The sequence below is a fragment of the Primulina tabacum genome, chromosome 15, assembly GCF_025594145.1.
Source record: "Primulina tabacum isolate GXHZ01 chromosome 15, ASM2559414v2, whole genome shotgun sequence".
NCBI lineage: Eukaryota > Viridiplantae > Streptophyta > Magnoliopsida > Lamiales > Gesneriaceae > Primulina > Primulina tabacum.
Window position 1 is genome coordinate 5,359,630 of NC_134564.1, and position 12,005 is coordinate 5,371,634.

Genomic DNA, 12,005 nt, shown 5'->3' on the forward strand with positions numbered 1-12,005 from the left:
ATACTCTAATTTTTCTAGTGCAAAATTAGAGTGGTTCTACTTTGTTAGTGGTGGACCTAATTGTGAAGGAAGGAGTCCATTTGAGCAAGGACTGGTGTTGGAAGCTTGTAGATTGTCTACCTTCAAGAGCCAAGTTGTTTAAAACTTGGTTGGACCCAAAACATCAATCCTTGTGATTGATAGGTAATTTTTCTAAACACATTATGAATGTCATTTTGTGTTTTAATGCTATACACTATAGTTTAGGGTGCACGATTTTCTTGCTTGAAAAATAATTTTGAAACTTCCGTTGCGCAAGCAAGCACCTTAATCGACCCTTTTCACATACCAGTGGCACAAGATCAGGGCACTGCTACTCATACTCAAATGGATATAACTCCGACTTCGATGGAGATACTGTTAGCCATATTTTAGTCTTTGCACCCACCAATGTTGAAGGGTACCTAGAAGGCATTAGAGTGTGAGAGCTGGTTGGAGATTATGGATCAGTTATTTGAATCTCTTGAGTATCCAGATGATCGTAAAATCAAGTTAGTTGTTCATCGGTTATTAGATGTTGCTATGAGTTGGTGGAACATGACCAAGAAAGCTTTAGAGGGTCGAGGTACAATTGTTACCTGGGATTTATTTATATCTGAATTTTATCAGCGTTTCTTTCCTACCTCTTATAGGAAAGACAGGGGAGCTGAGTTTGCAAATTTAAAACACGTAAATCTGAATGTTGAGGAATATGTTGCTAAGTTCTCAAATTTACTGAGATTTGCGCCTCAAGTGGCATCCAATGAAGAATCTAAGGCTGATCACTTCATAATTGGTCTTAACCCTGATATCTTTATTTTGGTTAATAGTGGAAGGCCTAATACTTCTGTTGAGGCTCTTGATCGAGCCAAGGGAGCTGAAACCGGTATATATACAACGACCCCAACAACCACAGTATAGACAGTAGTTCAGACAGGGTAATAGTGGCGGTAACAGTGGCAACATAAGAGAGCAGTTTAGGGCTAGAGGCAAGCAATTTAAGAGGCATGGCAGTAATTTTTCAAGTTATAGTGAATCAAGACTGAAAAGGGATCGGCTACGGTGCCCGGATGCGCAACGGAAGTTTCAAAAATCAAATTTTACAAGAAAAAATTCGAGCACCTCACTATGATGTGTAGCAAATAACATAAATACAAAATGTCGTACATAGGGTGTTTTAGAAATTTTTACCTATCAATCACAAAGGATTGATAATGGCTCCAACTAAGTTGTTAAACAACTTAGCTCTTCAATGGCTAGACAATCTACAAGTTTCCAATGAGCACTCGTTGCTCAAAAATTAAGCCCACCACCAACAAGGAGATCCCCTCTAATTTTGCACTAGAAAAATTAGAAGATTTTTCTTTGAGAAGAGTATGCAATCTTCAACAATTGAAGAAGCAAAAATGAAAGAGAATAATGTATCAAAATCTTCGGCCAAGGCATTAGCAGAGAAGAAGGAGAGATTTTCTTGGCTGTGTAAAAAGTTAAAGTAAGCATGCGCATGACATGCCTTGGATATTGAAAAATTAGCCTCCAACCCTTCATCTCTCATGCATGCAATTCTATTTGGGCTTGTAACAATCACAAAACCCATTAACTTTAATTTAAATGTCTCAAACAAATTTGACACAAATTAACCTTACTTGAAATTATTCAAGCCCACTAGTTGAATAATTATTTCTCATTGGACTCTACAAGACCCGATATGATTTAATTAATTCAACACTTGAATTTATTTAATTATTTGGGCTCTACTAGGCCCACTACTGTTTAATTAATTCAACACTTGAATTAATTTACATTAGTTCATAATAATGTTTATGAAAATCACAATTTTCAAATACATTATTTATTAGGCCAACTTTTAATTTTCGAACACTTCCATAAATTAAAAGTAACATTCTCCTTATAGAAGTCATACTTCTATTTTTCTTTGTGCTTATAAACTCTTTTATAAGCCGTTCAACACATTGAACTATTTTACTTGTCAACGGGATCTGGAAAGTTAGCACTTGTAATGCCCGAGATTTTAGTTTGATACTTTTGAATTGTTATATATTATGAATAAGGCGATGGAAGAACAGACGTGGAGAAGCGACGTTGCAAATTGAGTTTGTTGACAAAGAGAGAGACCGCACCCGCGCCAAGAAGTAGACCGCACCCGCGGTGCAAGGGCAGAAAGTTGTGTTTTGAGGGAAAAAGCCACCGCACCCGCGCTATGAAATATACCGCACCCGAGGTCGATGGACAGAGAGTTGGCTATTTTTACAGTAGGGACACCGCAACCGCGGTGCCAGACAGAGCGCACCACGGTGCTGCTACAGTAGGGTCACCGCCCCCGCGGTCCAAGAAAGAGCGCACCCGCGGTCGTTCCTTCTGAATTTTTTGAAGGTGATCCAATACGTGCAGCGCACCCGCGGTCCAAAGGTGAGCGCACCCGCGGTGCGACGTGCGCGAGAAAGAAAGGGGCCACTTTCCTTACATGCAACGTATATGTGTATATATATATATATATATATATATAGCAAGCACGAATTGTTCCTCAGATTTCAGAGAAAGGGAGCGAAGCTTTGAGAAGAAATATCCTTACGCCTTTCTATTTCGATCCGTCCGTCAGATTTTGAATCCGACTTCAGTACTGAATTCCTATCGACGCAGGCTACAACTGGACATTGGGTATGGACAGAGTTGAGTTCGAGACTTCGTCTTCGTCAGATCGAGAAGAGAAAGGTATAAATCGATGTTAACTGGGAGATCGACTTGAGTTAGATTTAACTCGAGTTTTCCTAAACCACATACTTGTATGGTATTGTTTTTATACCTTTGTGTTTTAATGATTATGTTTATTCTATTGAATTAGAAAGTAGAAAGCAGAGAGCTATTGAGTGAGAGTCACTGACAGAGGGGCTAGACTATGACAGAGGAGTCACTGGCCCATTGCACATTGTCAGAATAGGGTTAGTCTTGGACAGACATGCCAAGACACTGGACGTTTGGTATATCGAGATGCTTCAGATATAGATAGCATCCTTATTACAGATTATTCGATATAGACTAGACCAAAGTCCAGAAATAAGAACGTACCGCCACCGCGACCGGTAGTAGTAGGTGGGAGACTTGTTACGTTCTTATTCACCGGGATCCCTAGATTAGATGAGAGATGAGTCGAGTCTGAGATGCCGAGTCATGAGTTGAATTACAGATTGTATAAATTATGTTTCGTAGATTATAATTCATGTTTTATTTACAATTTGATTTCGATTTGCAATGTTAGATTATGATACGTGTTTTGGTTTAAACAGTTGCTAATTTAAAAATAGGGACGGTTTTGGTTTAAACCGTCGCTACATTTAGCGACGGTACATAATCCGTCGCTATATATAGCGACAGTTTTAAGTAAAACGGTCGCATGTTTTAAGGGAAACCGTCGCTACTTTTAGCGACAGAATTAACAAAACCGTCACTAAATATAGCGACGGTTACAAGCAAAACCGTTGGAAATTTTAAAAATGCGACGGTTTTTGGTTAGCGATGGTTCAACCAAAAGCTAACCAAAACCGTCGCAAATTGACTATAAATATCCGCACATCCAGTCCATTTTAACATACACCACTTCGCAACATTTAAAATTTTTCTCTCTTACATGATTTTACCACTTCACAACACTTAAAATTTTTCTTCTTGCACGATTTTAGTCTCGATTTAGGATAAATTTTTTCTCTTTAATTTTCTGATAAATTTTTAAGTGTTAGTTAAGATCATGAATATTGTTAGTCTATTCCAATTGTAAGTTTTTTTTAAACTTATTAAATTATTAAAATTAATTTTTTTTATTTTACTGAAAATATTAGCGACGAAAATAATGAATTGACCATCGCTACAATTAGCGACGAAAATCATGAACCAACCGTTGCTAATTTTAGCGACGGTTTAATGATGATTTTGCATAATCCGTCGCTAATTAGCGATGATTTTACATAAATCCGTCGCTAATATTATTTGCGACGTTTTTTCAAAAACCATCGCAAATTGTAGCTACAACAACGGATAAAATCGTTATCTTTGAGCGCACCCTTTAACCACATGAGCTTTAACAACAGTTTTAAAATACCTACGACAACGGTTTTTGTAGGCCTTTTTTTTTTGTAGTGCTTGGTTCTATCATCAACAAAAAGGAGAAATTTTTTAGAATATTTCTATTACCCTAAGTTTTGGCGATTGACAAATAACAATATCGATTTGTTACAAGATCGAGCCGCTCTTTCAATTCAAGCCGTTCAGACAGAACACCAAGAGTTCAAGCCATTCACGCAAGGAAGTCAAGTTGTAGTATTTCTGAACTATAGCTACAAGAGCTCATTTGTCAATTTGGCAGGATCAAAGTCCTATATGCAGCACACGTGTTCAAAACTTATAACTCCAATCACACTGTAATTGGTCATACTTGAAAAAATCCAAAAAGGATATTACAAGTAAAGTCGTTCAACAACACCTACAATAGAATCATTACATAATATTCTACCAACTCCCGAACAATAGAAAGATGTCTATTTTGTTCATAGTCTGTTAGTTTTTTTGAAAAGCAAGGAAGAAGCTTAAAGTCGCCAAAGCAAAAGAAACATTACATAAAAATTTAATGATAGGTACGACGAATGAAAATGACATGTCGATTCTGTCAGGTAACAGTACATATGATTATTGATAATCAAATCCGATTATTCGATCTTTTCAACTATAAATATGGAGACTCGGTATCAAATGAAACAATCAGTACTCTCGTGCATCTTTCAATTTGAATTCATTCAATATTTCCGTGCACACTTAAAGTTTTCATATTTGAAGTTGCTTCCATAGCACACACCTAAAGAATGTACGAGAACTTCAAGGATCAATCTTAACTACATTACCAACTCAAGACGTCAAGCTGACCGTTGTGTTATTTTGTATTTTTTTCTAGTGAATAGAAGGTTTTGAAAACTTTGAGAGTTTAGTAACATTGTGAGAATATGGTGAAATGATTAGTCTAGAAATTAATGCTTAATACTATAATATAAACTTAGAAAATCTTATTTAAATCTATAAATTTTAATATAATCTCAATAATTTTTCCATAAAAAAACAAACACCAAAAAATATTAAAACTTCACACATGGTTACTAATTATATATTATTATTCAAGAGTTCCATAGAAATATGGATGATAAGCCAATTGAATTAGAAAGTCGTAAAATTTGGAAACTCGGAACGATTGTATTATAAAATTCCACTGTCAAGCCATATCTCATGTAATTAACAACGTGTGTTTATATCATTGAAATAATTATCTAAATATGATAAACTTTTGTTATTGCAAATTTACGTTTCCCTCATCTAAAAATTTAAAATATAAGTAAAGATAAGATTTAATTTAAAAATAAAGATAAATATATGATTAAATATTTAAAAAGAGAGGCTATTTTAGGAAAGAAAAATTCTTCAAGACAGTTATATAATAAATATATAATTATAATTTAAATAAAGTTTCACCAAATCAATTAGAAATAGTTAGTACAGGAATCCCGAATTTAATTATAAAGTATAGATAGGATTAAGCAGCAAACACATTTTAATAACATTCTTTACGCCTATAGAAGCTATATTTAAAATTTCTAAGGAAATAGATTCATTACATATATATATATATTACTATTATCTTAAATTGATACTCTAGAACATGACCAAGGATGACAATGTGTATGGGTGGCGTAGCACATGTACTTAAACCAAACTCAACTTATTTGCGTTGGGTATAGAATCTTATTCGACATGATCCATTGTCATCTTGACATACGACCGCGATACATACATACATATTAAAATTAATGATGATATTTAATTTCGACAAATACATTTAATTAGAAAAATTTTATCTCATTGTATTTTGTATTTTATTTTGGTTATCTGTTTAGGCATAGTATGGTACACATGATAGGATAAATATGTGATATATAATATAAGGATAAGTTAATGATAAATAAGATGTATGATATTATATTTAATGTTTGGTATGATTTTAATAAAAGTGATTAAATTTATATATTAGATTGTAATGACAAAATTAACCTTATCATAATAAATTTTATAATTTCAACGTTGTTGCTTGAGTTCATAGTTTTTATCTGTTCTTGCGCCGATAGTGCTTGCATGATTTATTTATTTTTACCTAATTTTTTATATTATATAATATGATAATTGAGCCCTTGATTTTGTGAGTCAAGTCAAATATCAATTTTTAAGGTTAATCGAGTGATACTAATAATTTTATTGATAATTATAAAAATTATTTATATAATTATCTCGAATTCATTTATATAATTATCATATTATATAATATATAAAAATAAATAAAAATATTTATTTGATTTTAATTTCTATCTACTAGCATAGATTTATAAAAATCATTTATAAATTGAGGGCAATTAAGTCATTTGTAGTGTATTTCATCATGAAATTAAAATTATCACACCTAATAGAAGAAGCATTTTATCCTTCTAAAAAATTATTTATCAAGAGCACATGATATTATCATAGGCTTTTTAAAAAGGTACCAAACATGGGATAAGGAGGATTATTTATCAATCCCTCCCTTATCCCATGTACCAAACTATGCCTTATAGTATGCCCTATTAAATTTATTACATATCATTTAAAAATTTATGTACCTAAATTATGCAAAATAAGTGATATTAGAAGTAAAAAAAGGAGAGAATACTTCTGCTAAGGAGCAATTCGAACACAAAAAAAAAAAAACTTATGATTTTTATTACCAAATATCTTTCGGCTACGCAAAAAATATTAAGGCTAAGTAATAATTAAAAAATTGTAAAATTAGTAATTAGTTTTAGGAATAAAACATTAGCTTTGAACATCCATGATAGATAAAAATTGATCTACCATGGACAATTAATTATCAGATTTCAACGACACCCATGTCTAAAAATCCTAAAAAATTGGAAACCGAGACCTATGATTAAAAAGTTTATAAAAAATATATAAGACCGTCTCTATTTTATAAGATATATATCTTAATCAATCTGATCCTATCAATAAAAAATATTAGTTTTTATCTCAAAAATATTTTTTTTATTTCAAATATGGATCAAGTCAAATTTTATCGCGGATTAAAAAATTTATCGCTCTGCCAATAAAAAACGAGACTTGTTGATCTAAATACTTCTGTAATTAGAACTTTAAAGATTTTACCAAATCTAAACCACCAATAATAATAAAAAAAAAAAAGCACTATAAGTACGTCTCCTGTTCAAAGAGTCCTACATGCATCCTTTTATTTCCTCGTGTTATCCTTGTTATAATAGAAGAAGCAGGCCACAGAGTACATAGAGCCGCCGTTTTGGGATTATGATAGGTGAATTTTTGTGCGATTTTGAAGAGTAAAAACAATTCAATGGCTTCTGAGAAGATGGATTCCGCAGAGAAAATTACCGAGGGCAAAAGTAGCAGCGGCATCAAAAGTGCGTTCATCAAGAGGCGTGATTGTTTGATTAAGAAGGCGAGTGAATTAGCTATTCTCTGCGGTTCCGAAGTTGCCATTATTGGATACTCCAACGACGGGAAGTTGTTCGAATATGCTAGTTCCGAGTACGCCCTCTATGCTGCTATCTTCGTTTCTGAGAATTCCTTTTCTGTTGTTTCTTTGGGATTTATTCATGTGTTTGTTCGTTCATGAGAATTTTTTCGGTGATTTAATATGAGAAACAAAAGAGTATGGATTCATGTGGTAACAAAACTAATTAAAGTTAATTATTTAACAATTATACTATAATAATGTTGATTTGATTTTTATAAACTAAATTATCTACGATATTATAGGTACTATAGAATTTAAATCAAATTTACAGTTTCAGATTATAGTATGATTTCGGTAATGGCCTCTAACTTTTAGGAACCTGTACCAAACCGGTTTGTAAATTCTGGGTTTTTGTTTTAGTTTTGGTTTTGGTTTTTGAGAGAACGGTTTAGGTTGCGGTTCACGGTTCTTTAGGAACTCTGGTTGAGTCTAGCTAGGGGTGGGGTAGGCGTTAAAGATATCAAAGCTTGTTATTTATAGTAAATTGTCTTTGAATACACATGGCTGTTGTTTTGTTTTTGTTTTTCGGGTAAGTTGTATGGAGATCTGAGAAACCGAAAAATTACGCTGATGTTCGAAAGATAGGTTGTATAAGAATTCGAAACTGGTTGAACTAAGATATGCAATAAGTAGTATCATGCAACACGATAAGCTGATCAGTTGAACGATGATTCCCTTGATCACTGCAGCATGGCGAAAATAATGAAGAGATTTGAAGAGTGCCAGCGAATTAAAAAAGGTGTTCCGGTGAACCACGATCCAGAGGTACGTGTGATGCTTAAAATTTGACATATCTATGGACTTTTAATCCTTCCACATATTCATTATATGTATCGGATTTAGTATGGTTTGTTCTCTTAACAGAGGCAAGAGGATGTTCTGAGAGAAGAGATGGAAAAGCTCAAACAAAAGGAGGACCAGTATGTTTTCTCACAAAAATGAGATTCTTGTATTTTTCGAAAATCCGTGTTGTGTTGTGTTGTGTCTTTTCTGTTAATTTGCAGGCATGTGTTGGGGAGGAATCTCGATAGCATGAGTCGCGAAGATTTGCAAGAACTCGAACAACAACTAAACGAAGGGTTATTGTGCATTAAGGATAGGAAGGTTTGTCCTTTAAATTAAACTGTGGACTTAAAACAAAACGTATTACTCTTTGATTGCTAACAATAAAAGACAATGCTACGGTTTCAGGAGGCAATATTGGTCCAGAAACTTCAAAAATCAAGGGATAATGTATGCAGATTAATCTCTTATTTTGTGCATCAGCTGATTTCTCGTACGGGTCCTGGAGGAAAATTGAAAAACATTTGTCCCTTATTTTAATTTTATTTCAGGAGCTACAATCCATGCAGGAGAATGTGACTTTACGCCAAAAGGCATGTGTAGCTCTCTCATTTTGCGTTGCGAAATTCGGCTATTGATGTGAATATATCTAAGTAATCTGCACTGGCTTAATATGATTCATAGGTTGAAAACCTTGAAAGGCTTTGTGCCCCGATCAGCTATCAACAACCAATTCTTCTCGAGTACCAGTTGAAGGGGCAGAGCAACTTCGAGCTCGGACAAGGCGTTGCCAGTCCCCAACTAGCTTGCGATACTAGCACTGGAGATGCAGACTTAGTGGACACCAACCTGCAATTGGGGTAAGACATTTTCTCCGGATTTTCGGCCTTTTATGTTACTGTTTTCCTACTAGGAGTATGTGTGTCTTGCTTTTCGTGTAGGCCTTCAACTTCCAAGGTTTGTGGAAAAAGGAAAACTCCATGCGAGGAAAGAAGAAGCAATGCCGATACTTTTCTTTCGATATAGGACCAGCCGGCGGTTTATGGAATGTTTGCAAATGTTTAAAAAAATTATTATGAACTTTTTTTTTACAAAGTTGTACAACTTTATATAAAAAATTATCTATAATCAATTTTTCGAATATTTACAAACACTACCTTACTTTTGTGGTTTATATATATTTTTTGCTTTGATGATTTTATGATCTATCTATGTCTTGATTTAGTTATTCTATATTTCTCATCGCACATATGGTTTTTGGGAATGTATAAAACACCAGGTGATTAGCTTTATGGACTTTGTGGGGGCCCGTGCTCCTGATTAATCTTTAATGACAAAACAACCAGGATTTATTAATGTAAACAGCGAAAGCGATTTAAAATTTTCCTTTTGGGCCAATAGAAATTTCGACATGACCTTCCCGTAAGTAGCACATCCCAAAAATTTTCAAACTACACAAAGAACATTTATATACTCGAAATAAAGTCATAACATCAATTCACAACCCTATAGCCGCACTGGCCAGGACTAAACACATATAGAGCCGGCAAGGCTCGATCACACAACTATCAATACAAAACAACGTAAAAATAACAGTACAGCTACACGGGACATCTCCCCGGTAAATGTATAACTCCATAATATAGTATATATATATCTGGGAACTCTCAACCATGACTCGACGATTGGGCACCACTACCTGACGCTCCACCAGACGCGTCAAATCCTCCTGGATAACCTGCTATGGCATCAAAAACAACCACAGCATAAAAAGAAACGAGGGGTCGGGCCCCAGTACGACGAACCAGTAATATTACGACAAATATAACTGACATGAAATAAAATCAAGTAAAATGCAATGAAATGCAATGCAATGCGTGTCGGTAACAACAAAATAATGGATACCAAAGCGGAGTCCAAATGAAACGCATCAGCAACAAGAACAATGACCACCCGTGTCAGGACTGCAGCAACGTAATATCATGCCGCCGCTCATCCATGCACGTAGCATCGAGGGTACGGGAGCGACCCGCTCAGCCCTCATGCAAGTCACCAGGAGTGCTAATCCTACCCACCCACTCCATCGATGACGCAACAACTCGATAGATCAATATCAATAGCAATCAAAGGAGTCAAGGCTCGAAATGCTATGCCACAATAGTATCAACTCAAATAAATGCGTGAATGAAATCACGTATTCACAGAAACACATAAGGCACGCCACAACTCATTACAAAGTACTTAACGTCATTTCACATCATATAGACATCATAATAAAACAGTTCATGCGTACCTCAACTGACTTTAATTTACCACAAAATATCTTAAATATTTCTCGAAACTCCAATCCTGTGGCAAAATTATTTATTGCACATCAATTCCTATCTTAGTTAAATAATCAAGGAATTTATCGAAAGTAATTCCAAAATTCACACTAAATTTCCAGAACTTATAATTTCAATTTACAACATTTTAACGGTGTCCGACTAGCGCATGTACAGCTCAAAAGTCGAAATATCCCAATTTATAATCTGAAAATTCAAAACTCAGCAAACTAAATTCTGAAAAAGTCGATAAATACTTCGAATCGACTCAATAATTCACCTACAATCAATAATACAACAAATATCAATATTGGTACCAAATTTAACCCAAAAATACAACCACCTTGCTGGAATCATGATTTGTACCTCAATATATATACCAAAATGAAGCCTACGACATAAGGAACAAAATCTCTCAATCAATTTCCGAATTTCGGCGACGTACGGGCGGCAATTTGACGGAGAAATGGAAGACGGGTTTTCGAAAAGTGTCGAGAAACACTTCAATATGGGTACCAAAACGTAGCTCTCATCGAGAGGATTCCAAAACTATGCTTACTTTAGAAAATCCCTGACCGACGGTAGAGTTACGGGCGGTCAAAGGCAGAAGAAATCGTTTGACTTTTATTACGGGAGAGAGAGAACGAGATTCTCGTTTCTTCTTTTCTTTTCTTTTTTTAATTATTTAATTAGTTAATAAAACAAGTGGGCTGGGCTTTAGGGAAAATTTGGGTTGGGCTCTCACAGACTTGCAGCCTTCCCTTTAAAGAATTCTAATGAATTTCTACGTATATTTCTATGTACGTGTTTATGTTGAAAATTTGGGTTGAATGTGAATGAAAATTAATAGTTGGTTTGAGGCTTACTAATGGAAGTAATTAGCAATTTGAAACATTTCGTTTGATGTACTTATTGTATAGTGAGGTGTGCAAATCAAAACTCGGATTTGTACTGAAAAGCATTGACTCATGTTCGAGCACGACCACTGTACGTCTGTATGAATCAAAATTGGTTTTCTAGACTAACCCACATTTCATTGCTTCTAATTCTTCTTCAATTAAAATAGATGTCCCTATATATATACACACACACACATAGTTGTTGTATTTGTTAATTGCAAGTATACGGTGTCAAGTTTTAATACTCGATTTAAGTATATATATCTTTCTCATAGAGTGTGCAATTTAATAATATATTACTTACCATAATTAGAATAGTCAGACTTTATTTAGAAAATTTAATCGATTGTT

The 12,005-nt window shown here is 34.3% G+C and overlaps 1 protein-coding gene and 1 long non-coding RNA gene across 2 annotated transcripts; one reads left to right on the forward strand and one right to left on the reverse strand.

Moving 5' to 3' along the window:
- Nucleotides 1-7,465: 7,465 nt before the first annotated feature.
- On the forward strand, nt 7,466-9,457 carry LOC142525829 (agamous-like MADS-box protein AGL18). Its single transcript, XM_075630117.1, has 8 exons — nt 7,466-7,731; nt 8,338-8,413; nt 8,513-8,568; nt 8,653-8,752; nt 8,840-8,881; nt 8,983-9,024; nt 9,116-9,291; nt 9,373-9,457. Exons 1-8 carry the CDS (start codon nt 7,466-7,468, stop codon nt 9,455-9,457), a joined length of 843 nt encoding a protein of 280 aa, XP_075486232.1.
- A 474-nt stretch (nt 9,458-9,931) lies between these two features.
- On the reverse strand, nt 9,932-11,036 carry LOC142527499 (uncharacterized). Its single transcript, XR_012815472.1, has 3 exons — nt 11,013-11,036; nt 10,725-10,780; nt 9,932-10,169 (listed from the first exon to the last, which is right to left on the reverse strand). It is a non-coding gene; the product is annotated as an uncharacterized LOC142527499 (long non-coding RNA).
- Between the last annotated feature and the right edge of the window lie 969 nt (nt 11,037-12,005).

Coding starts and splice junctions, on each gene's coding strand:
- LOC142525829 (XM_075630117.1), top strand. CDS start 7,466: ATGGCTTCTGAGAAGATGGATTCCGCAGAGAAAATTACCGAGGGCAAA. Junction 8,753..8,839: donor TGTGCATTAAGGATAGGAAG/GTTTGTCCTTTA, acceptor CTACGGTTTCAG/GAGGCAATATTGGTCCAGAA. Junction 9,025..9,115: donor ATGTGACTTTACGCCAAAAG/GCATGTGTAGCT, acceptor TATGATTCATAG/GTTGAAAACCTTGAAAGGCT.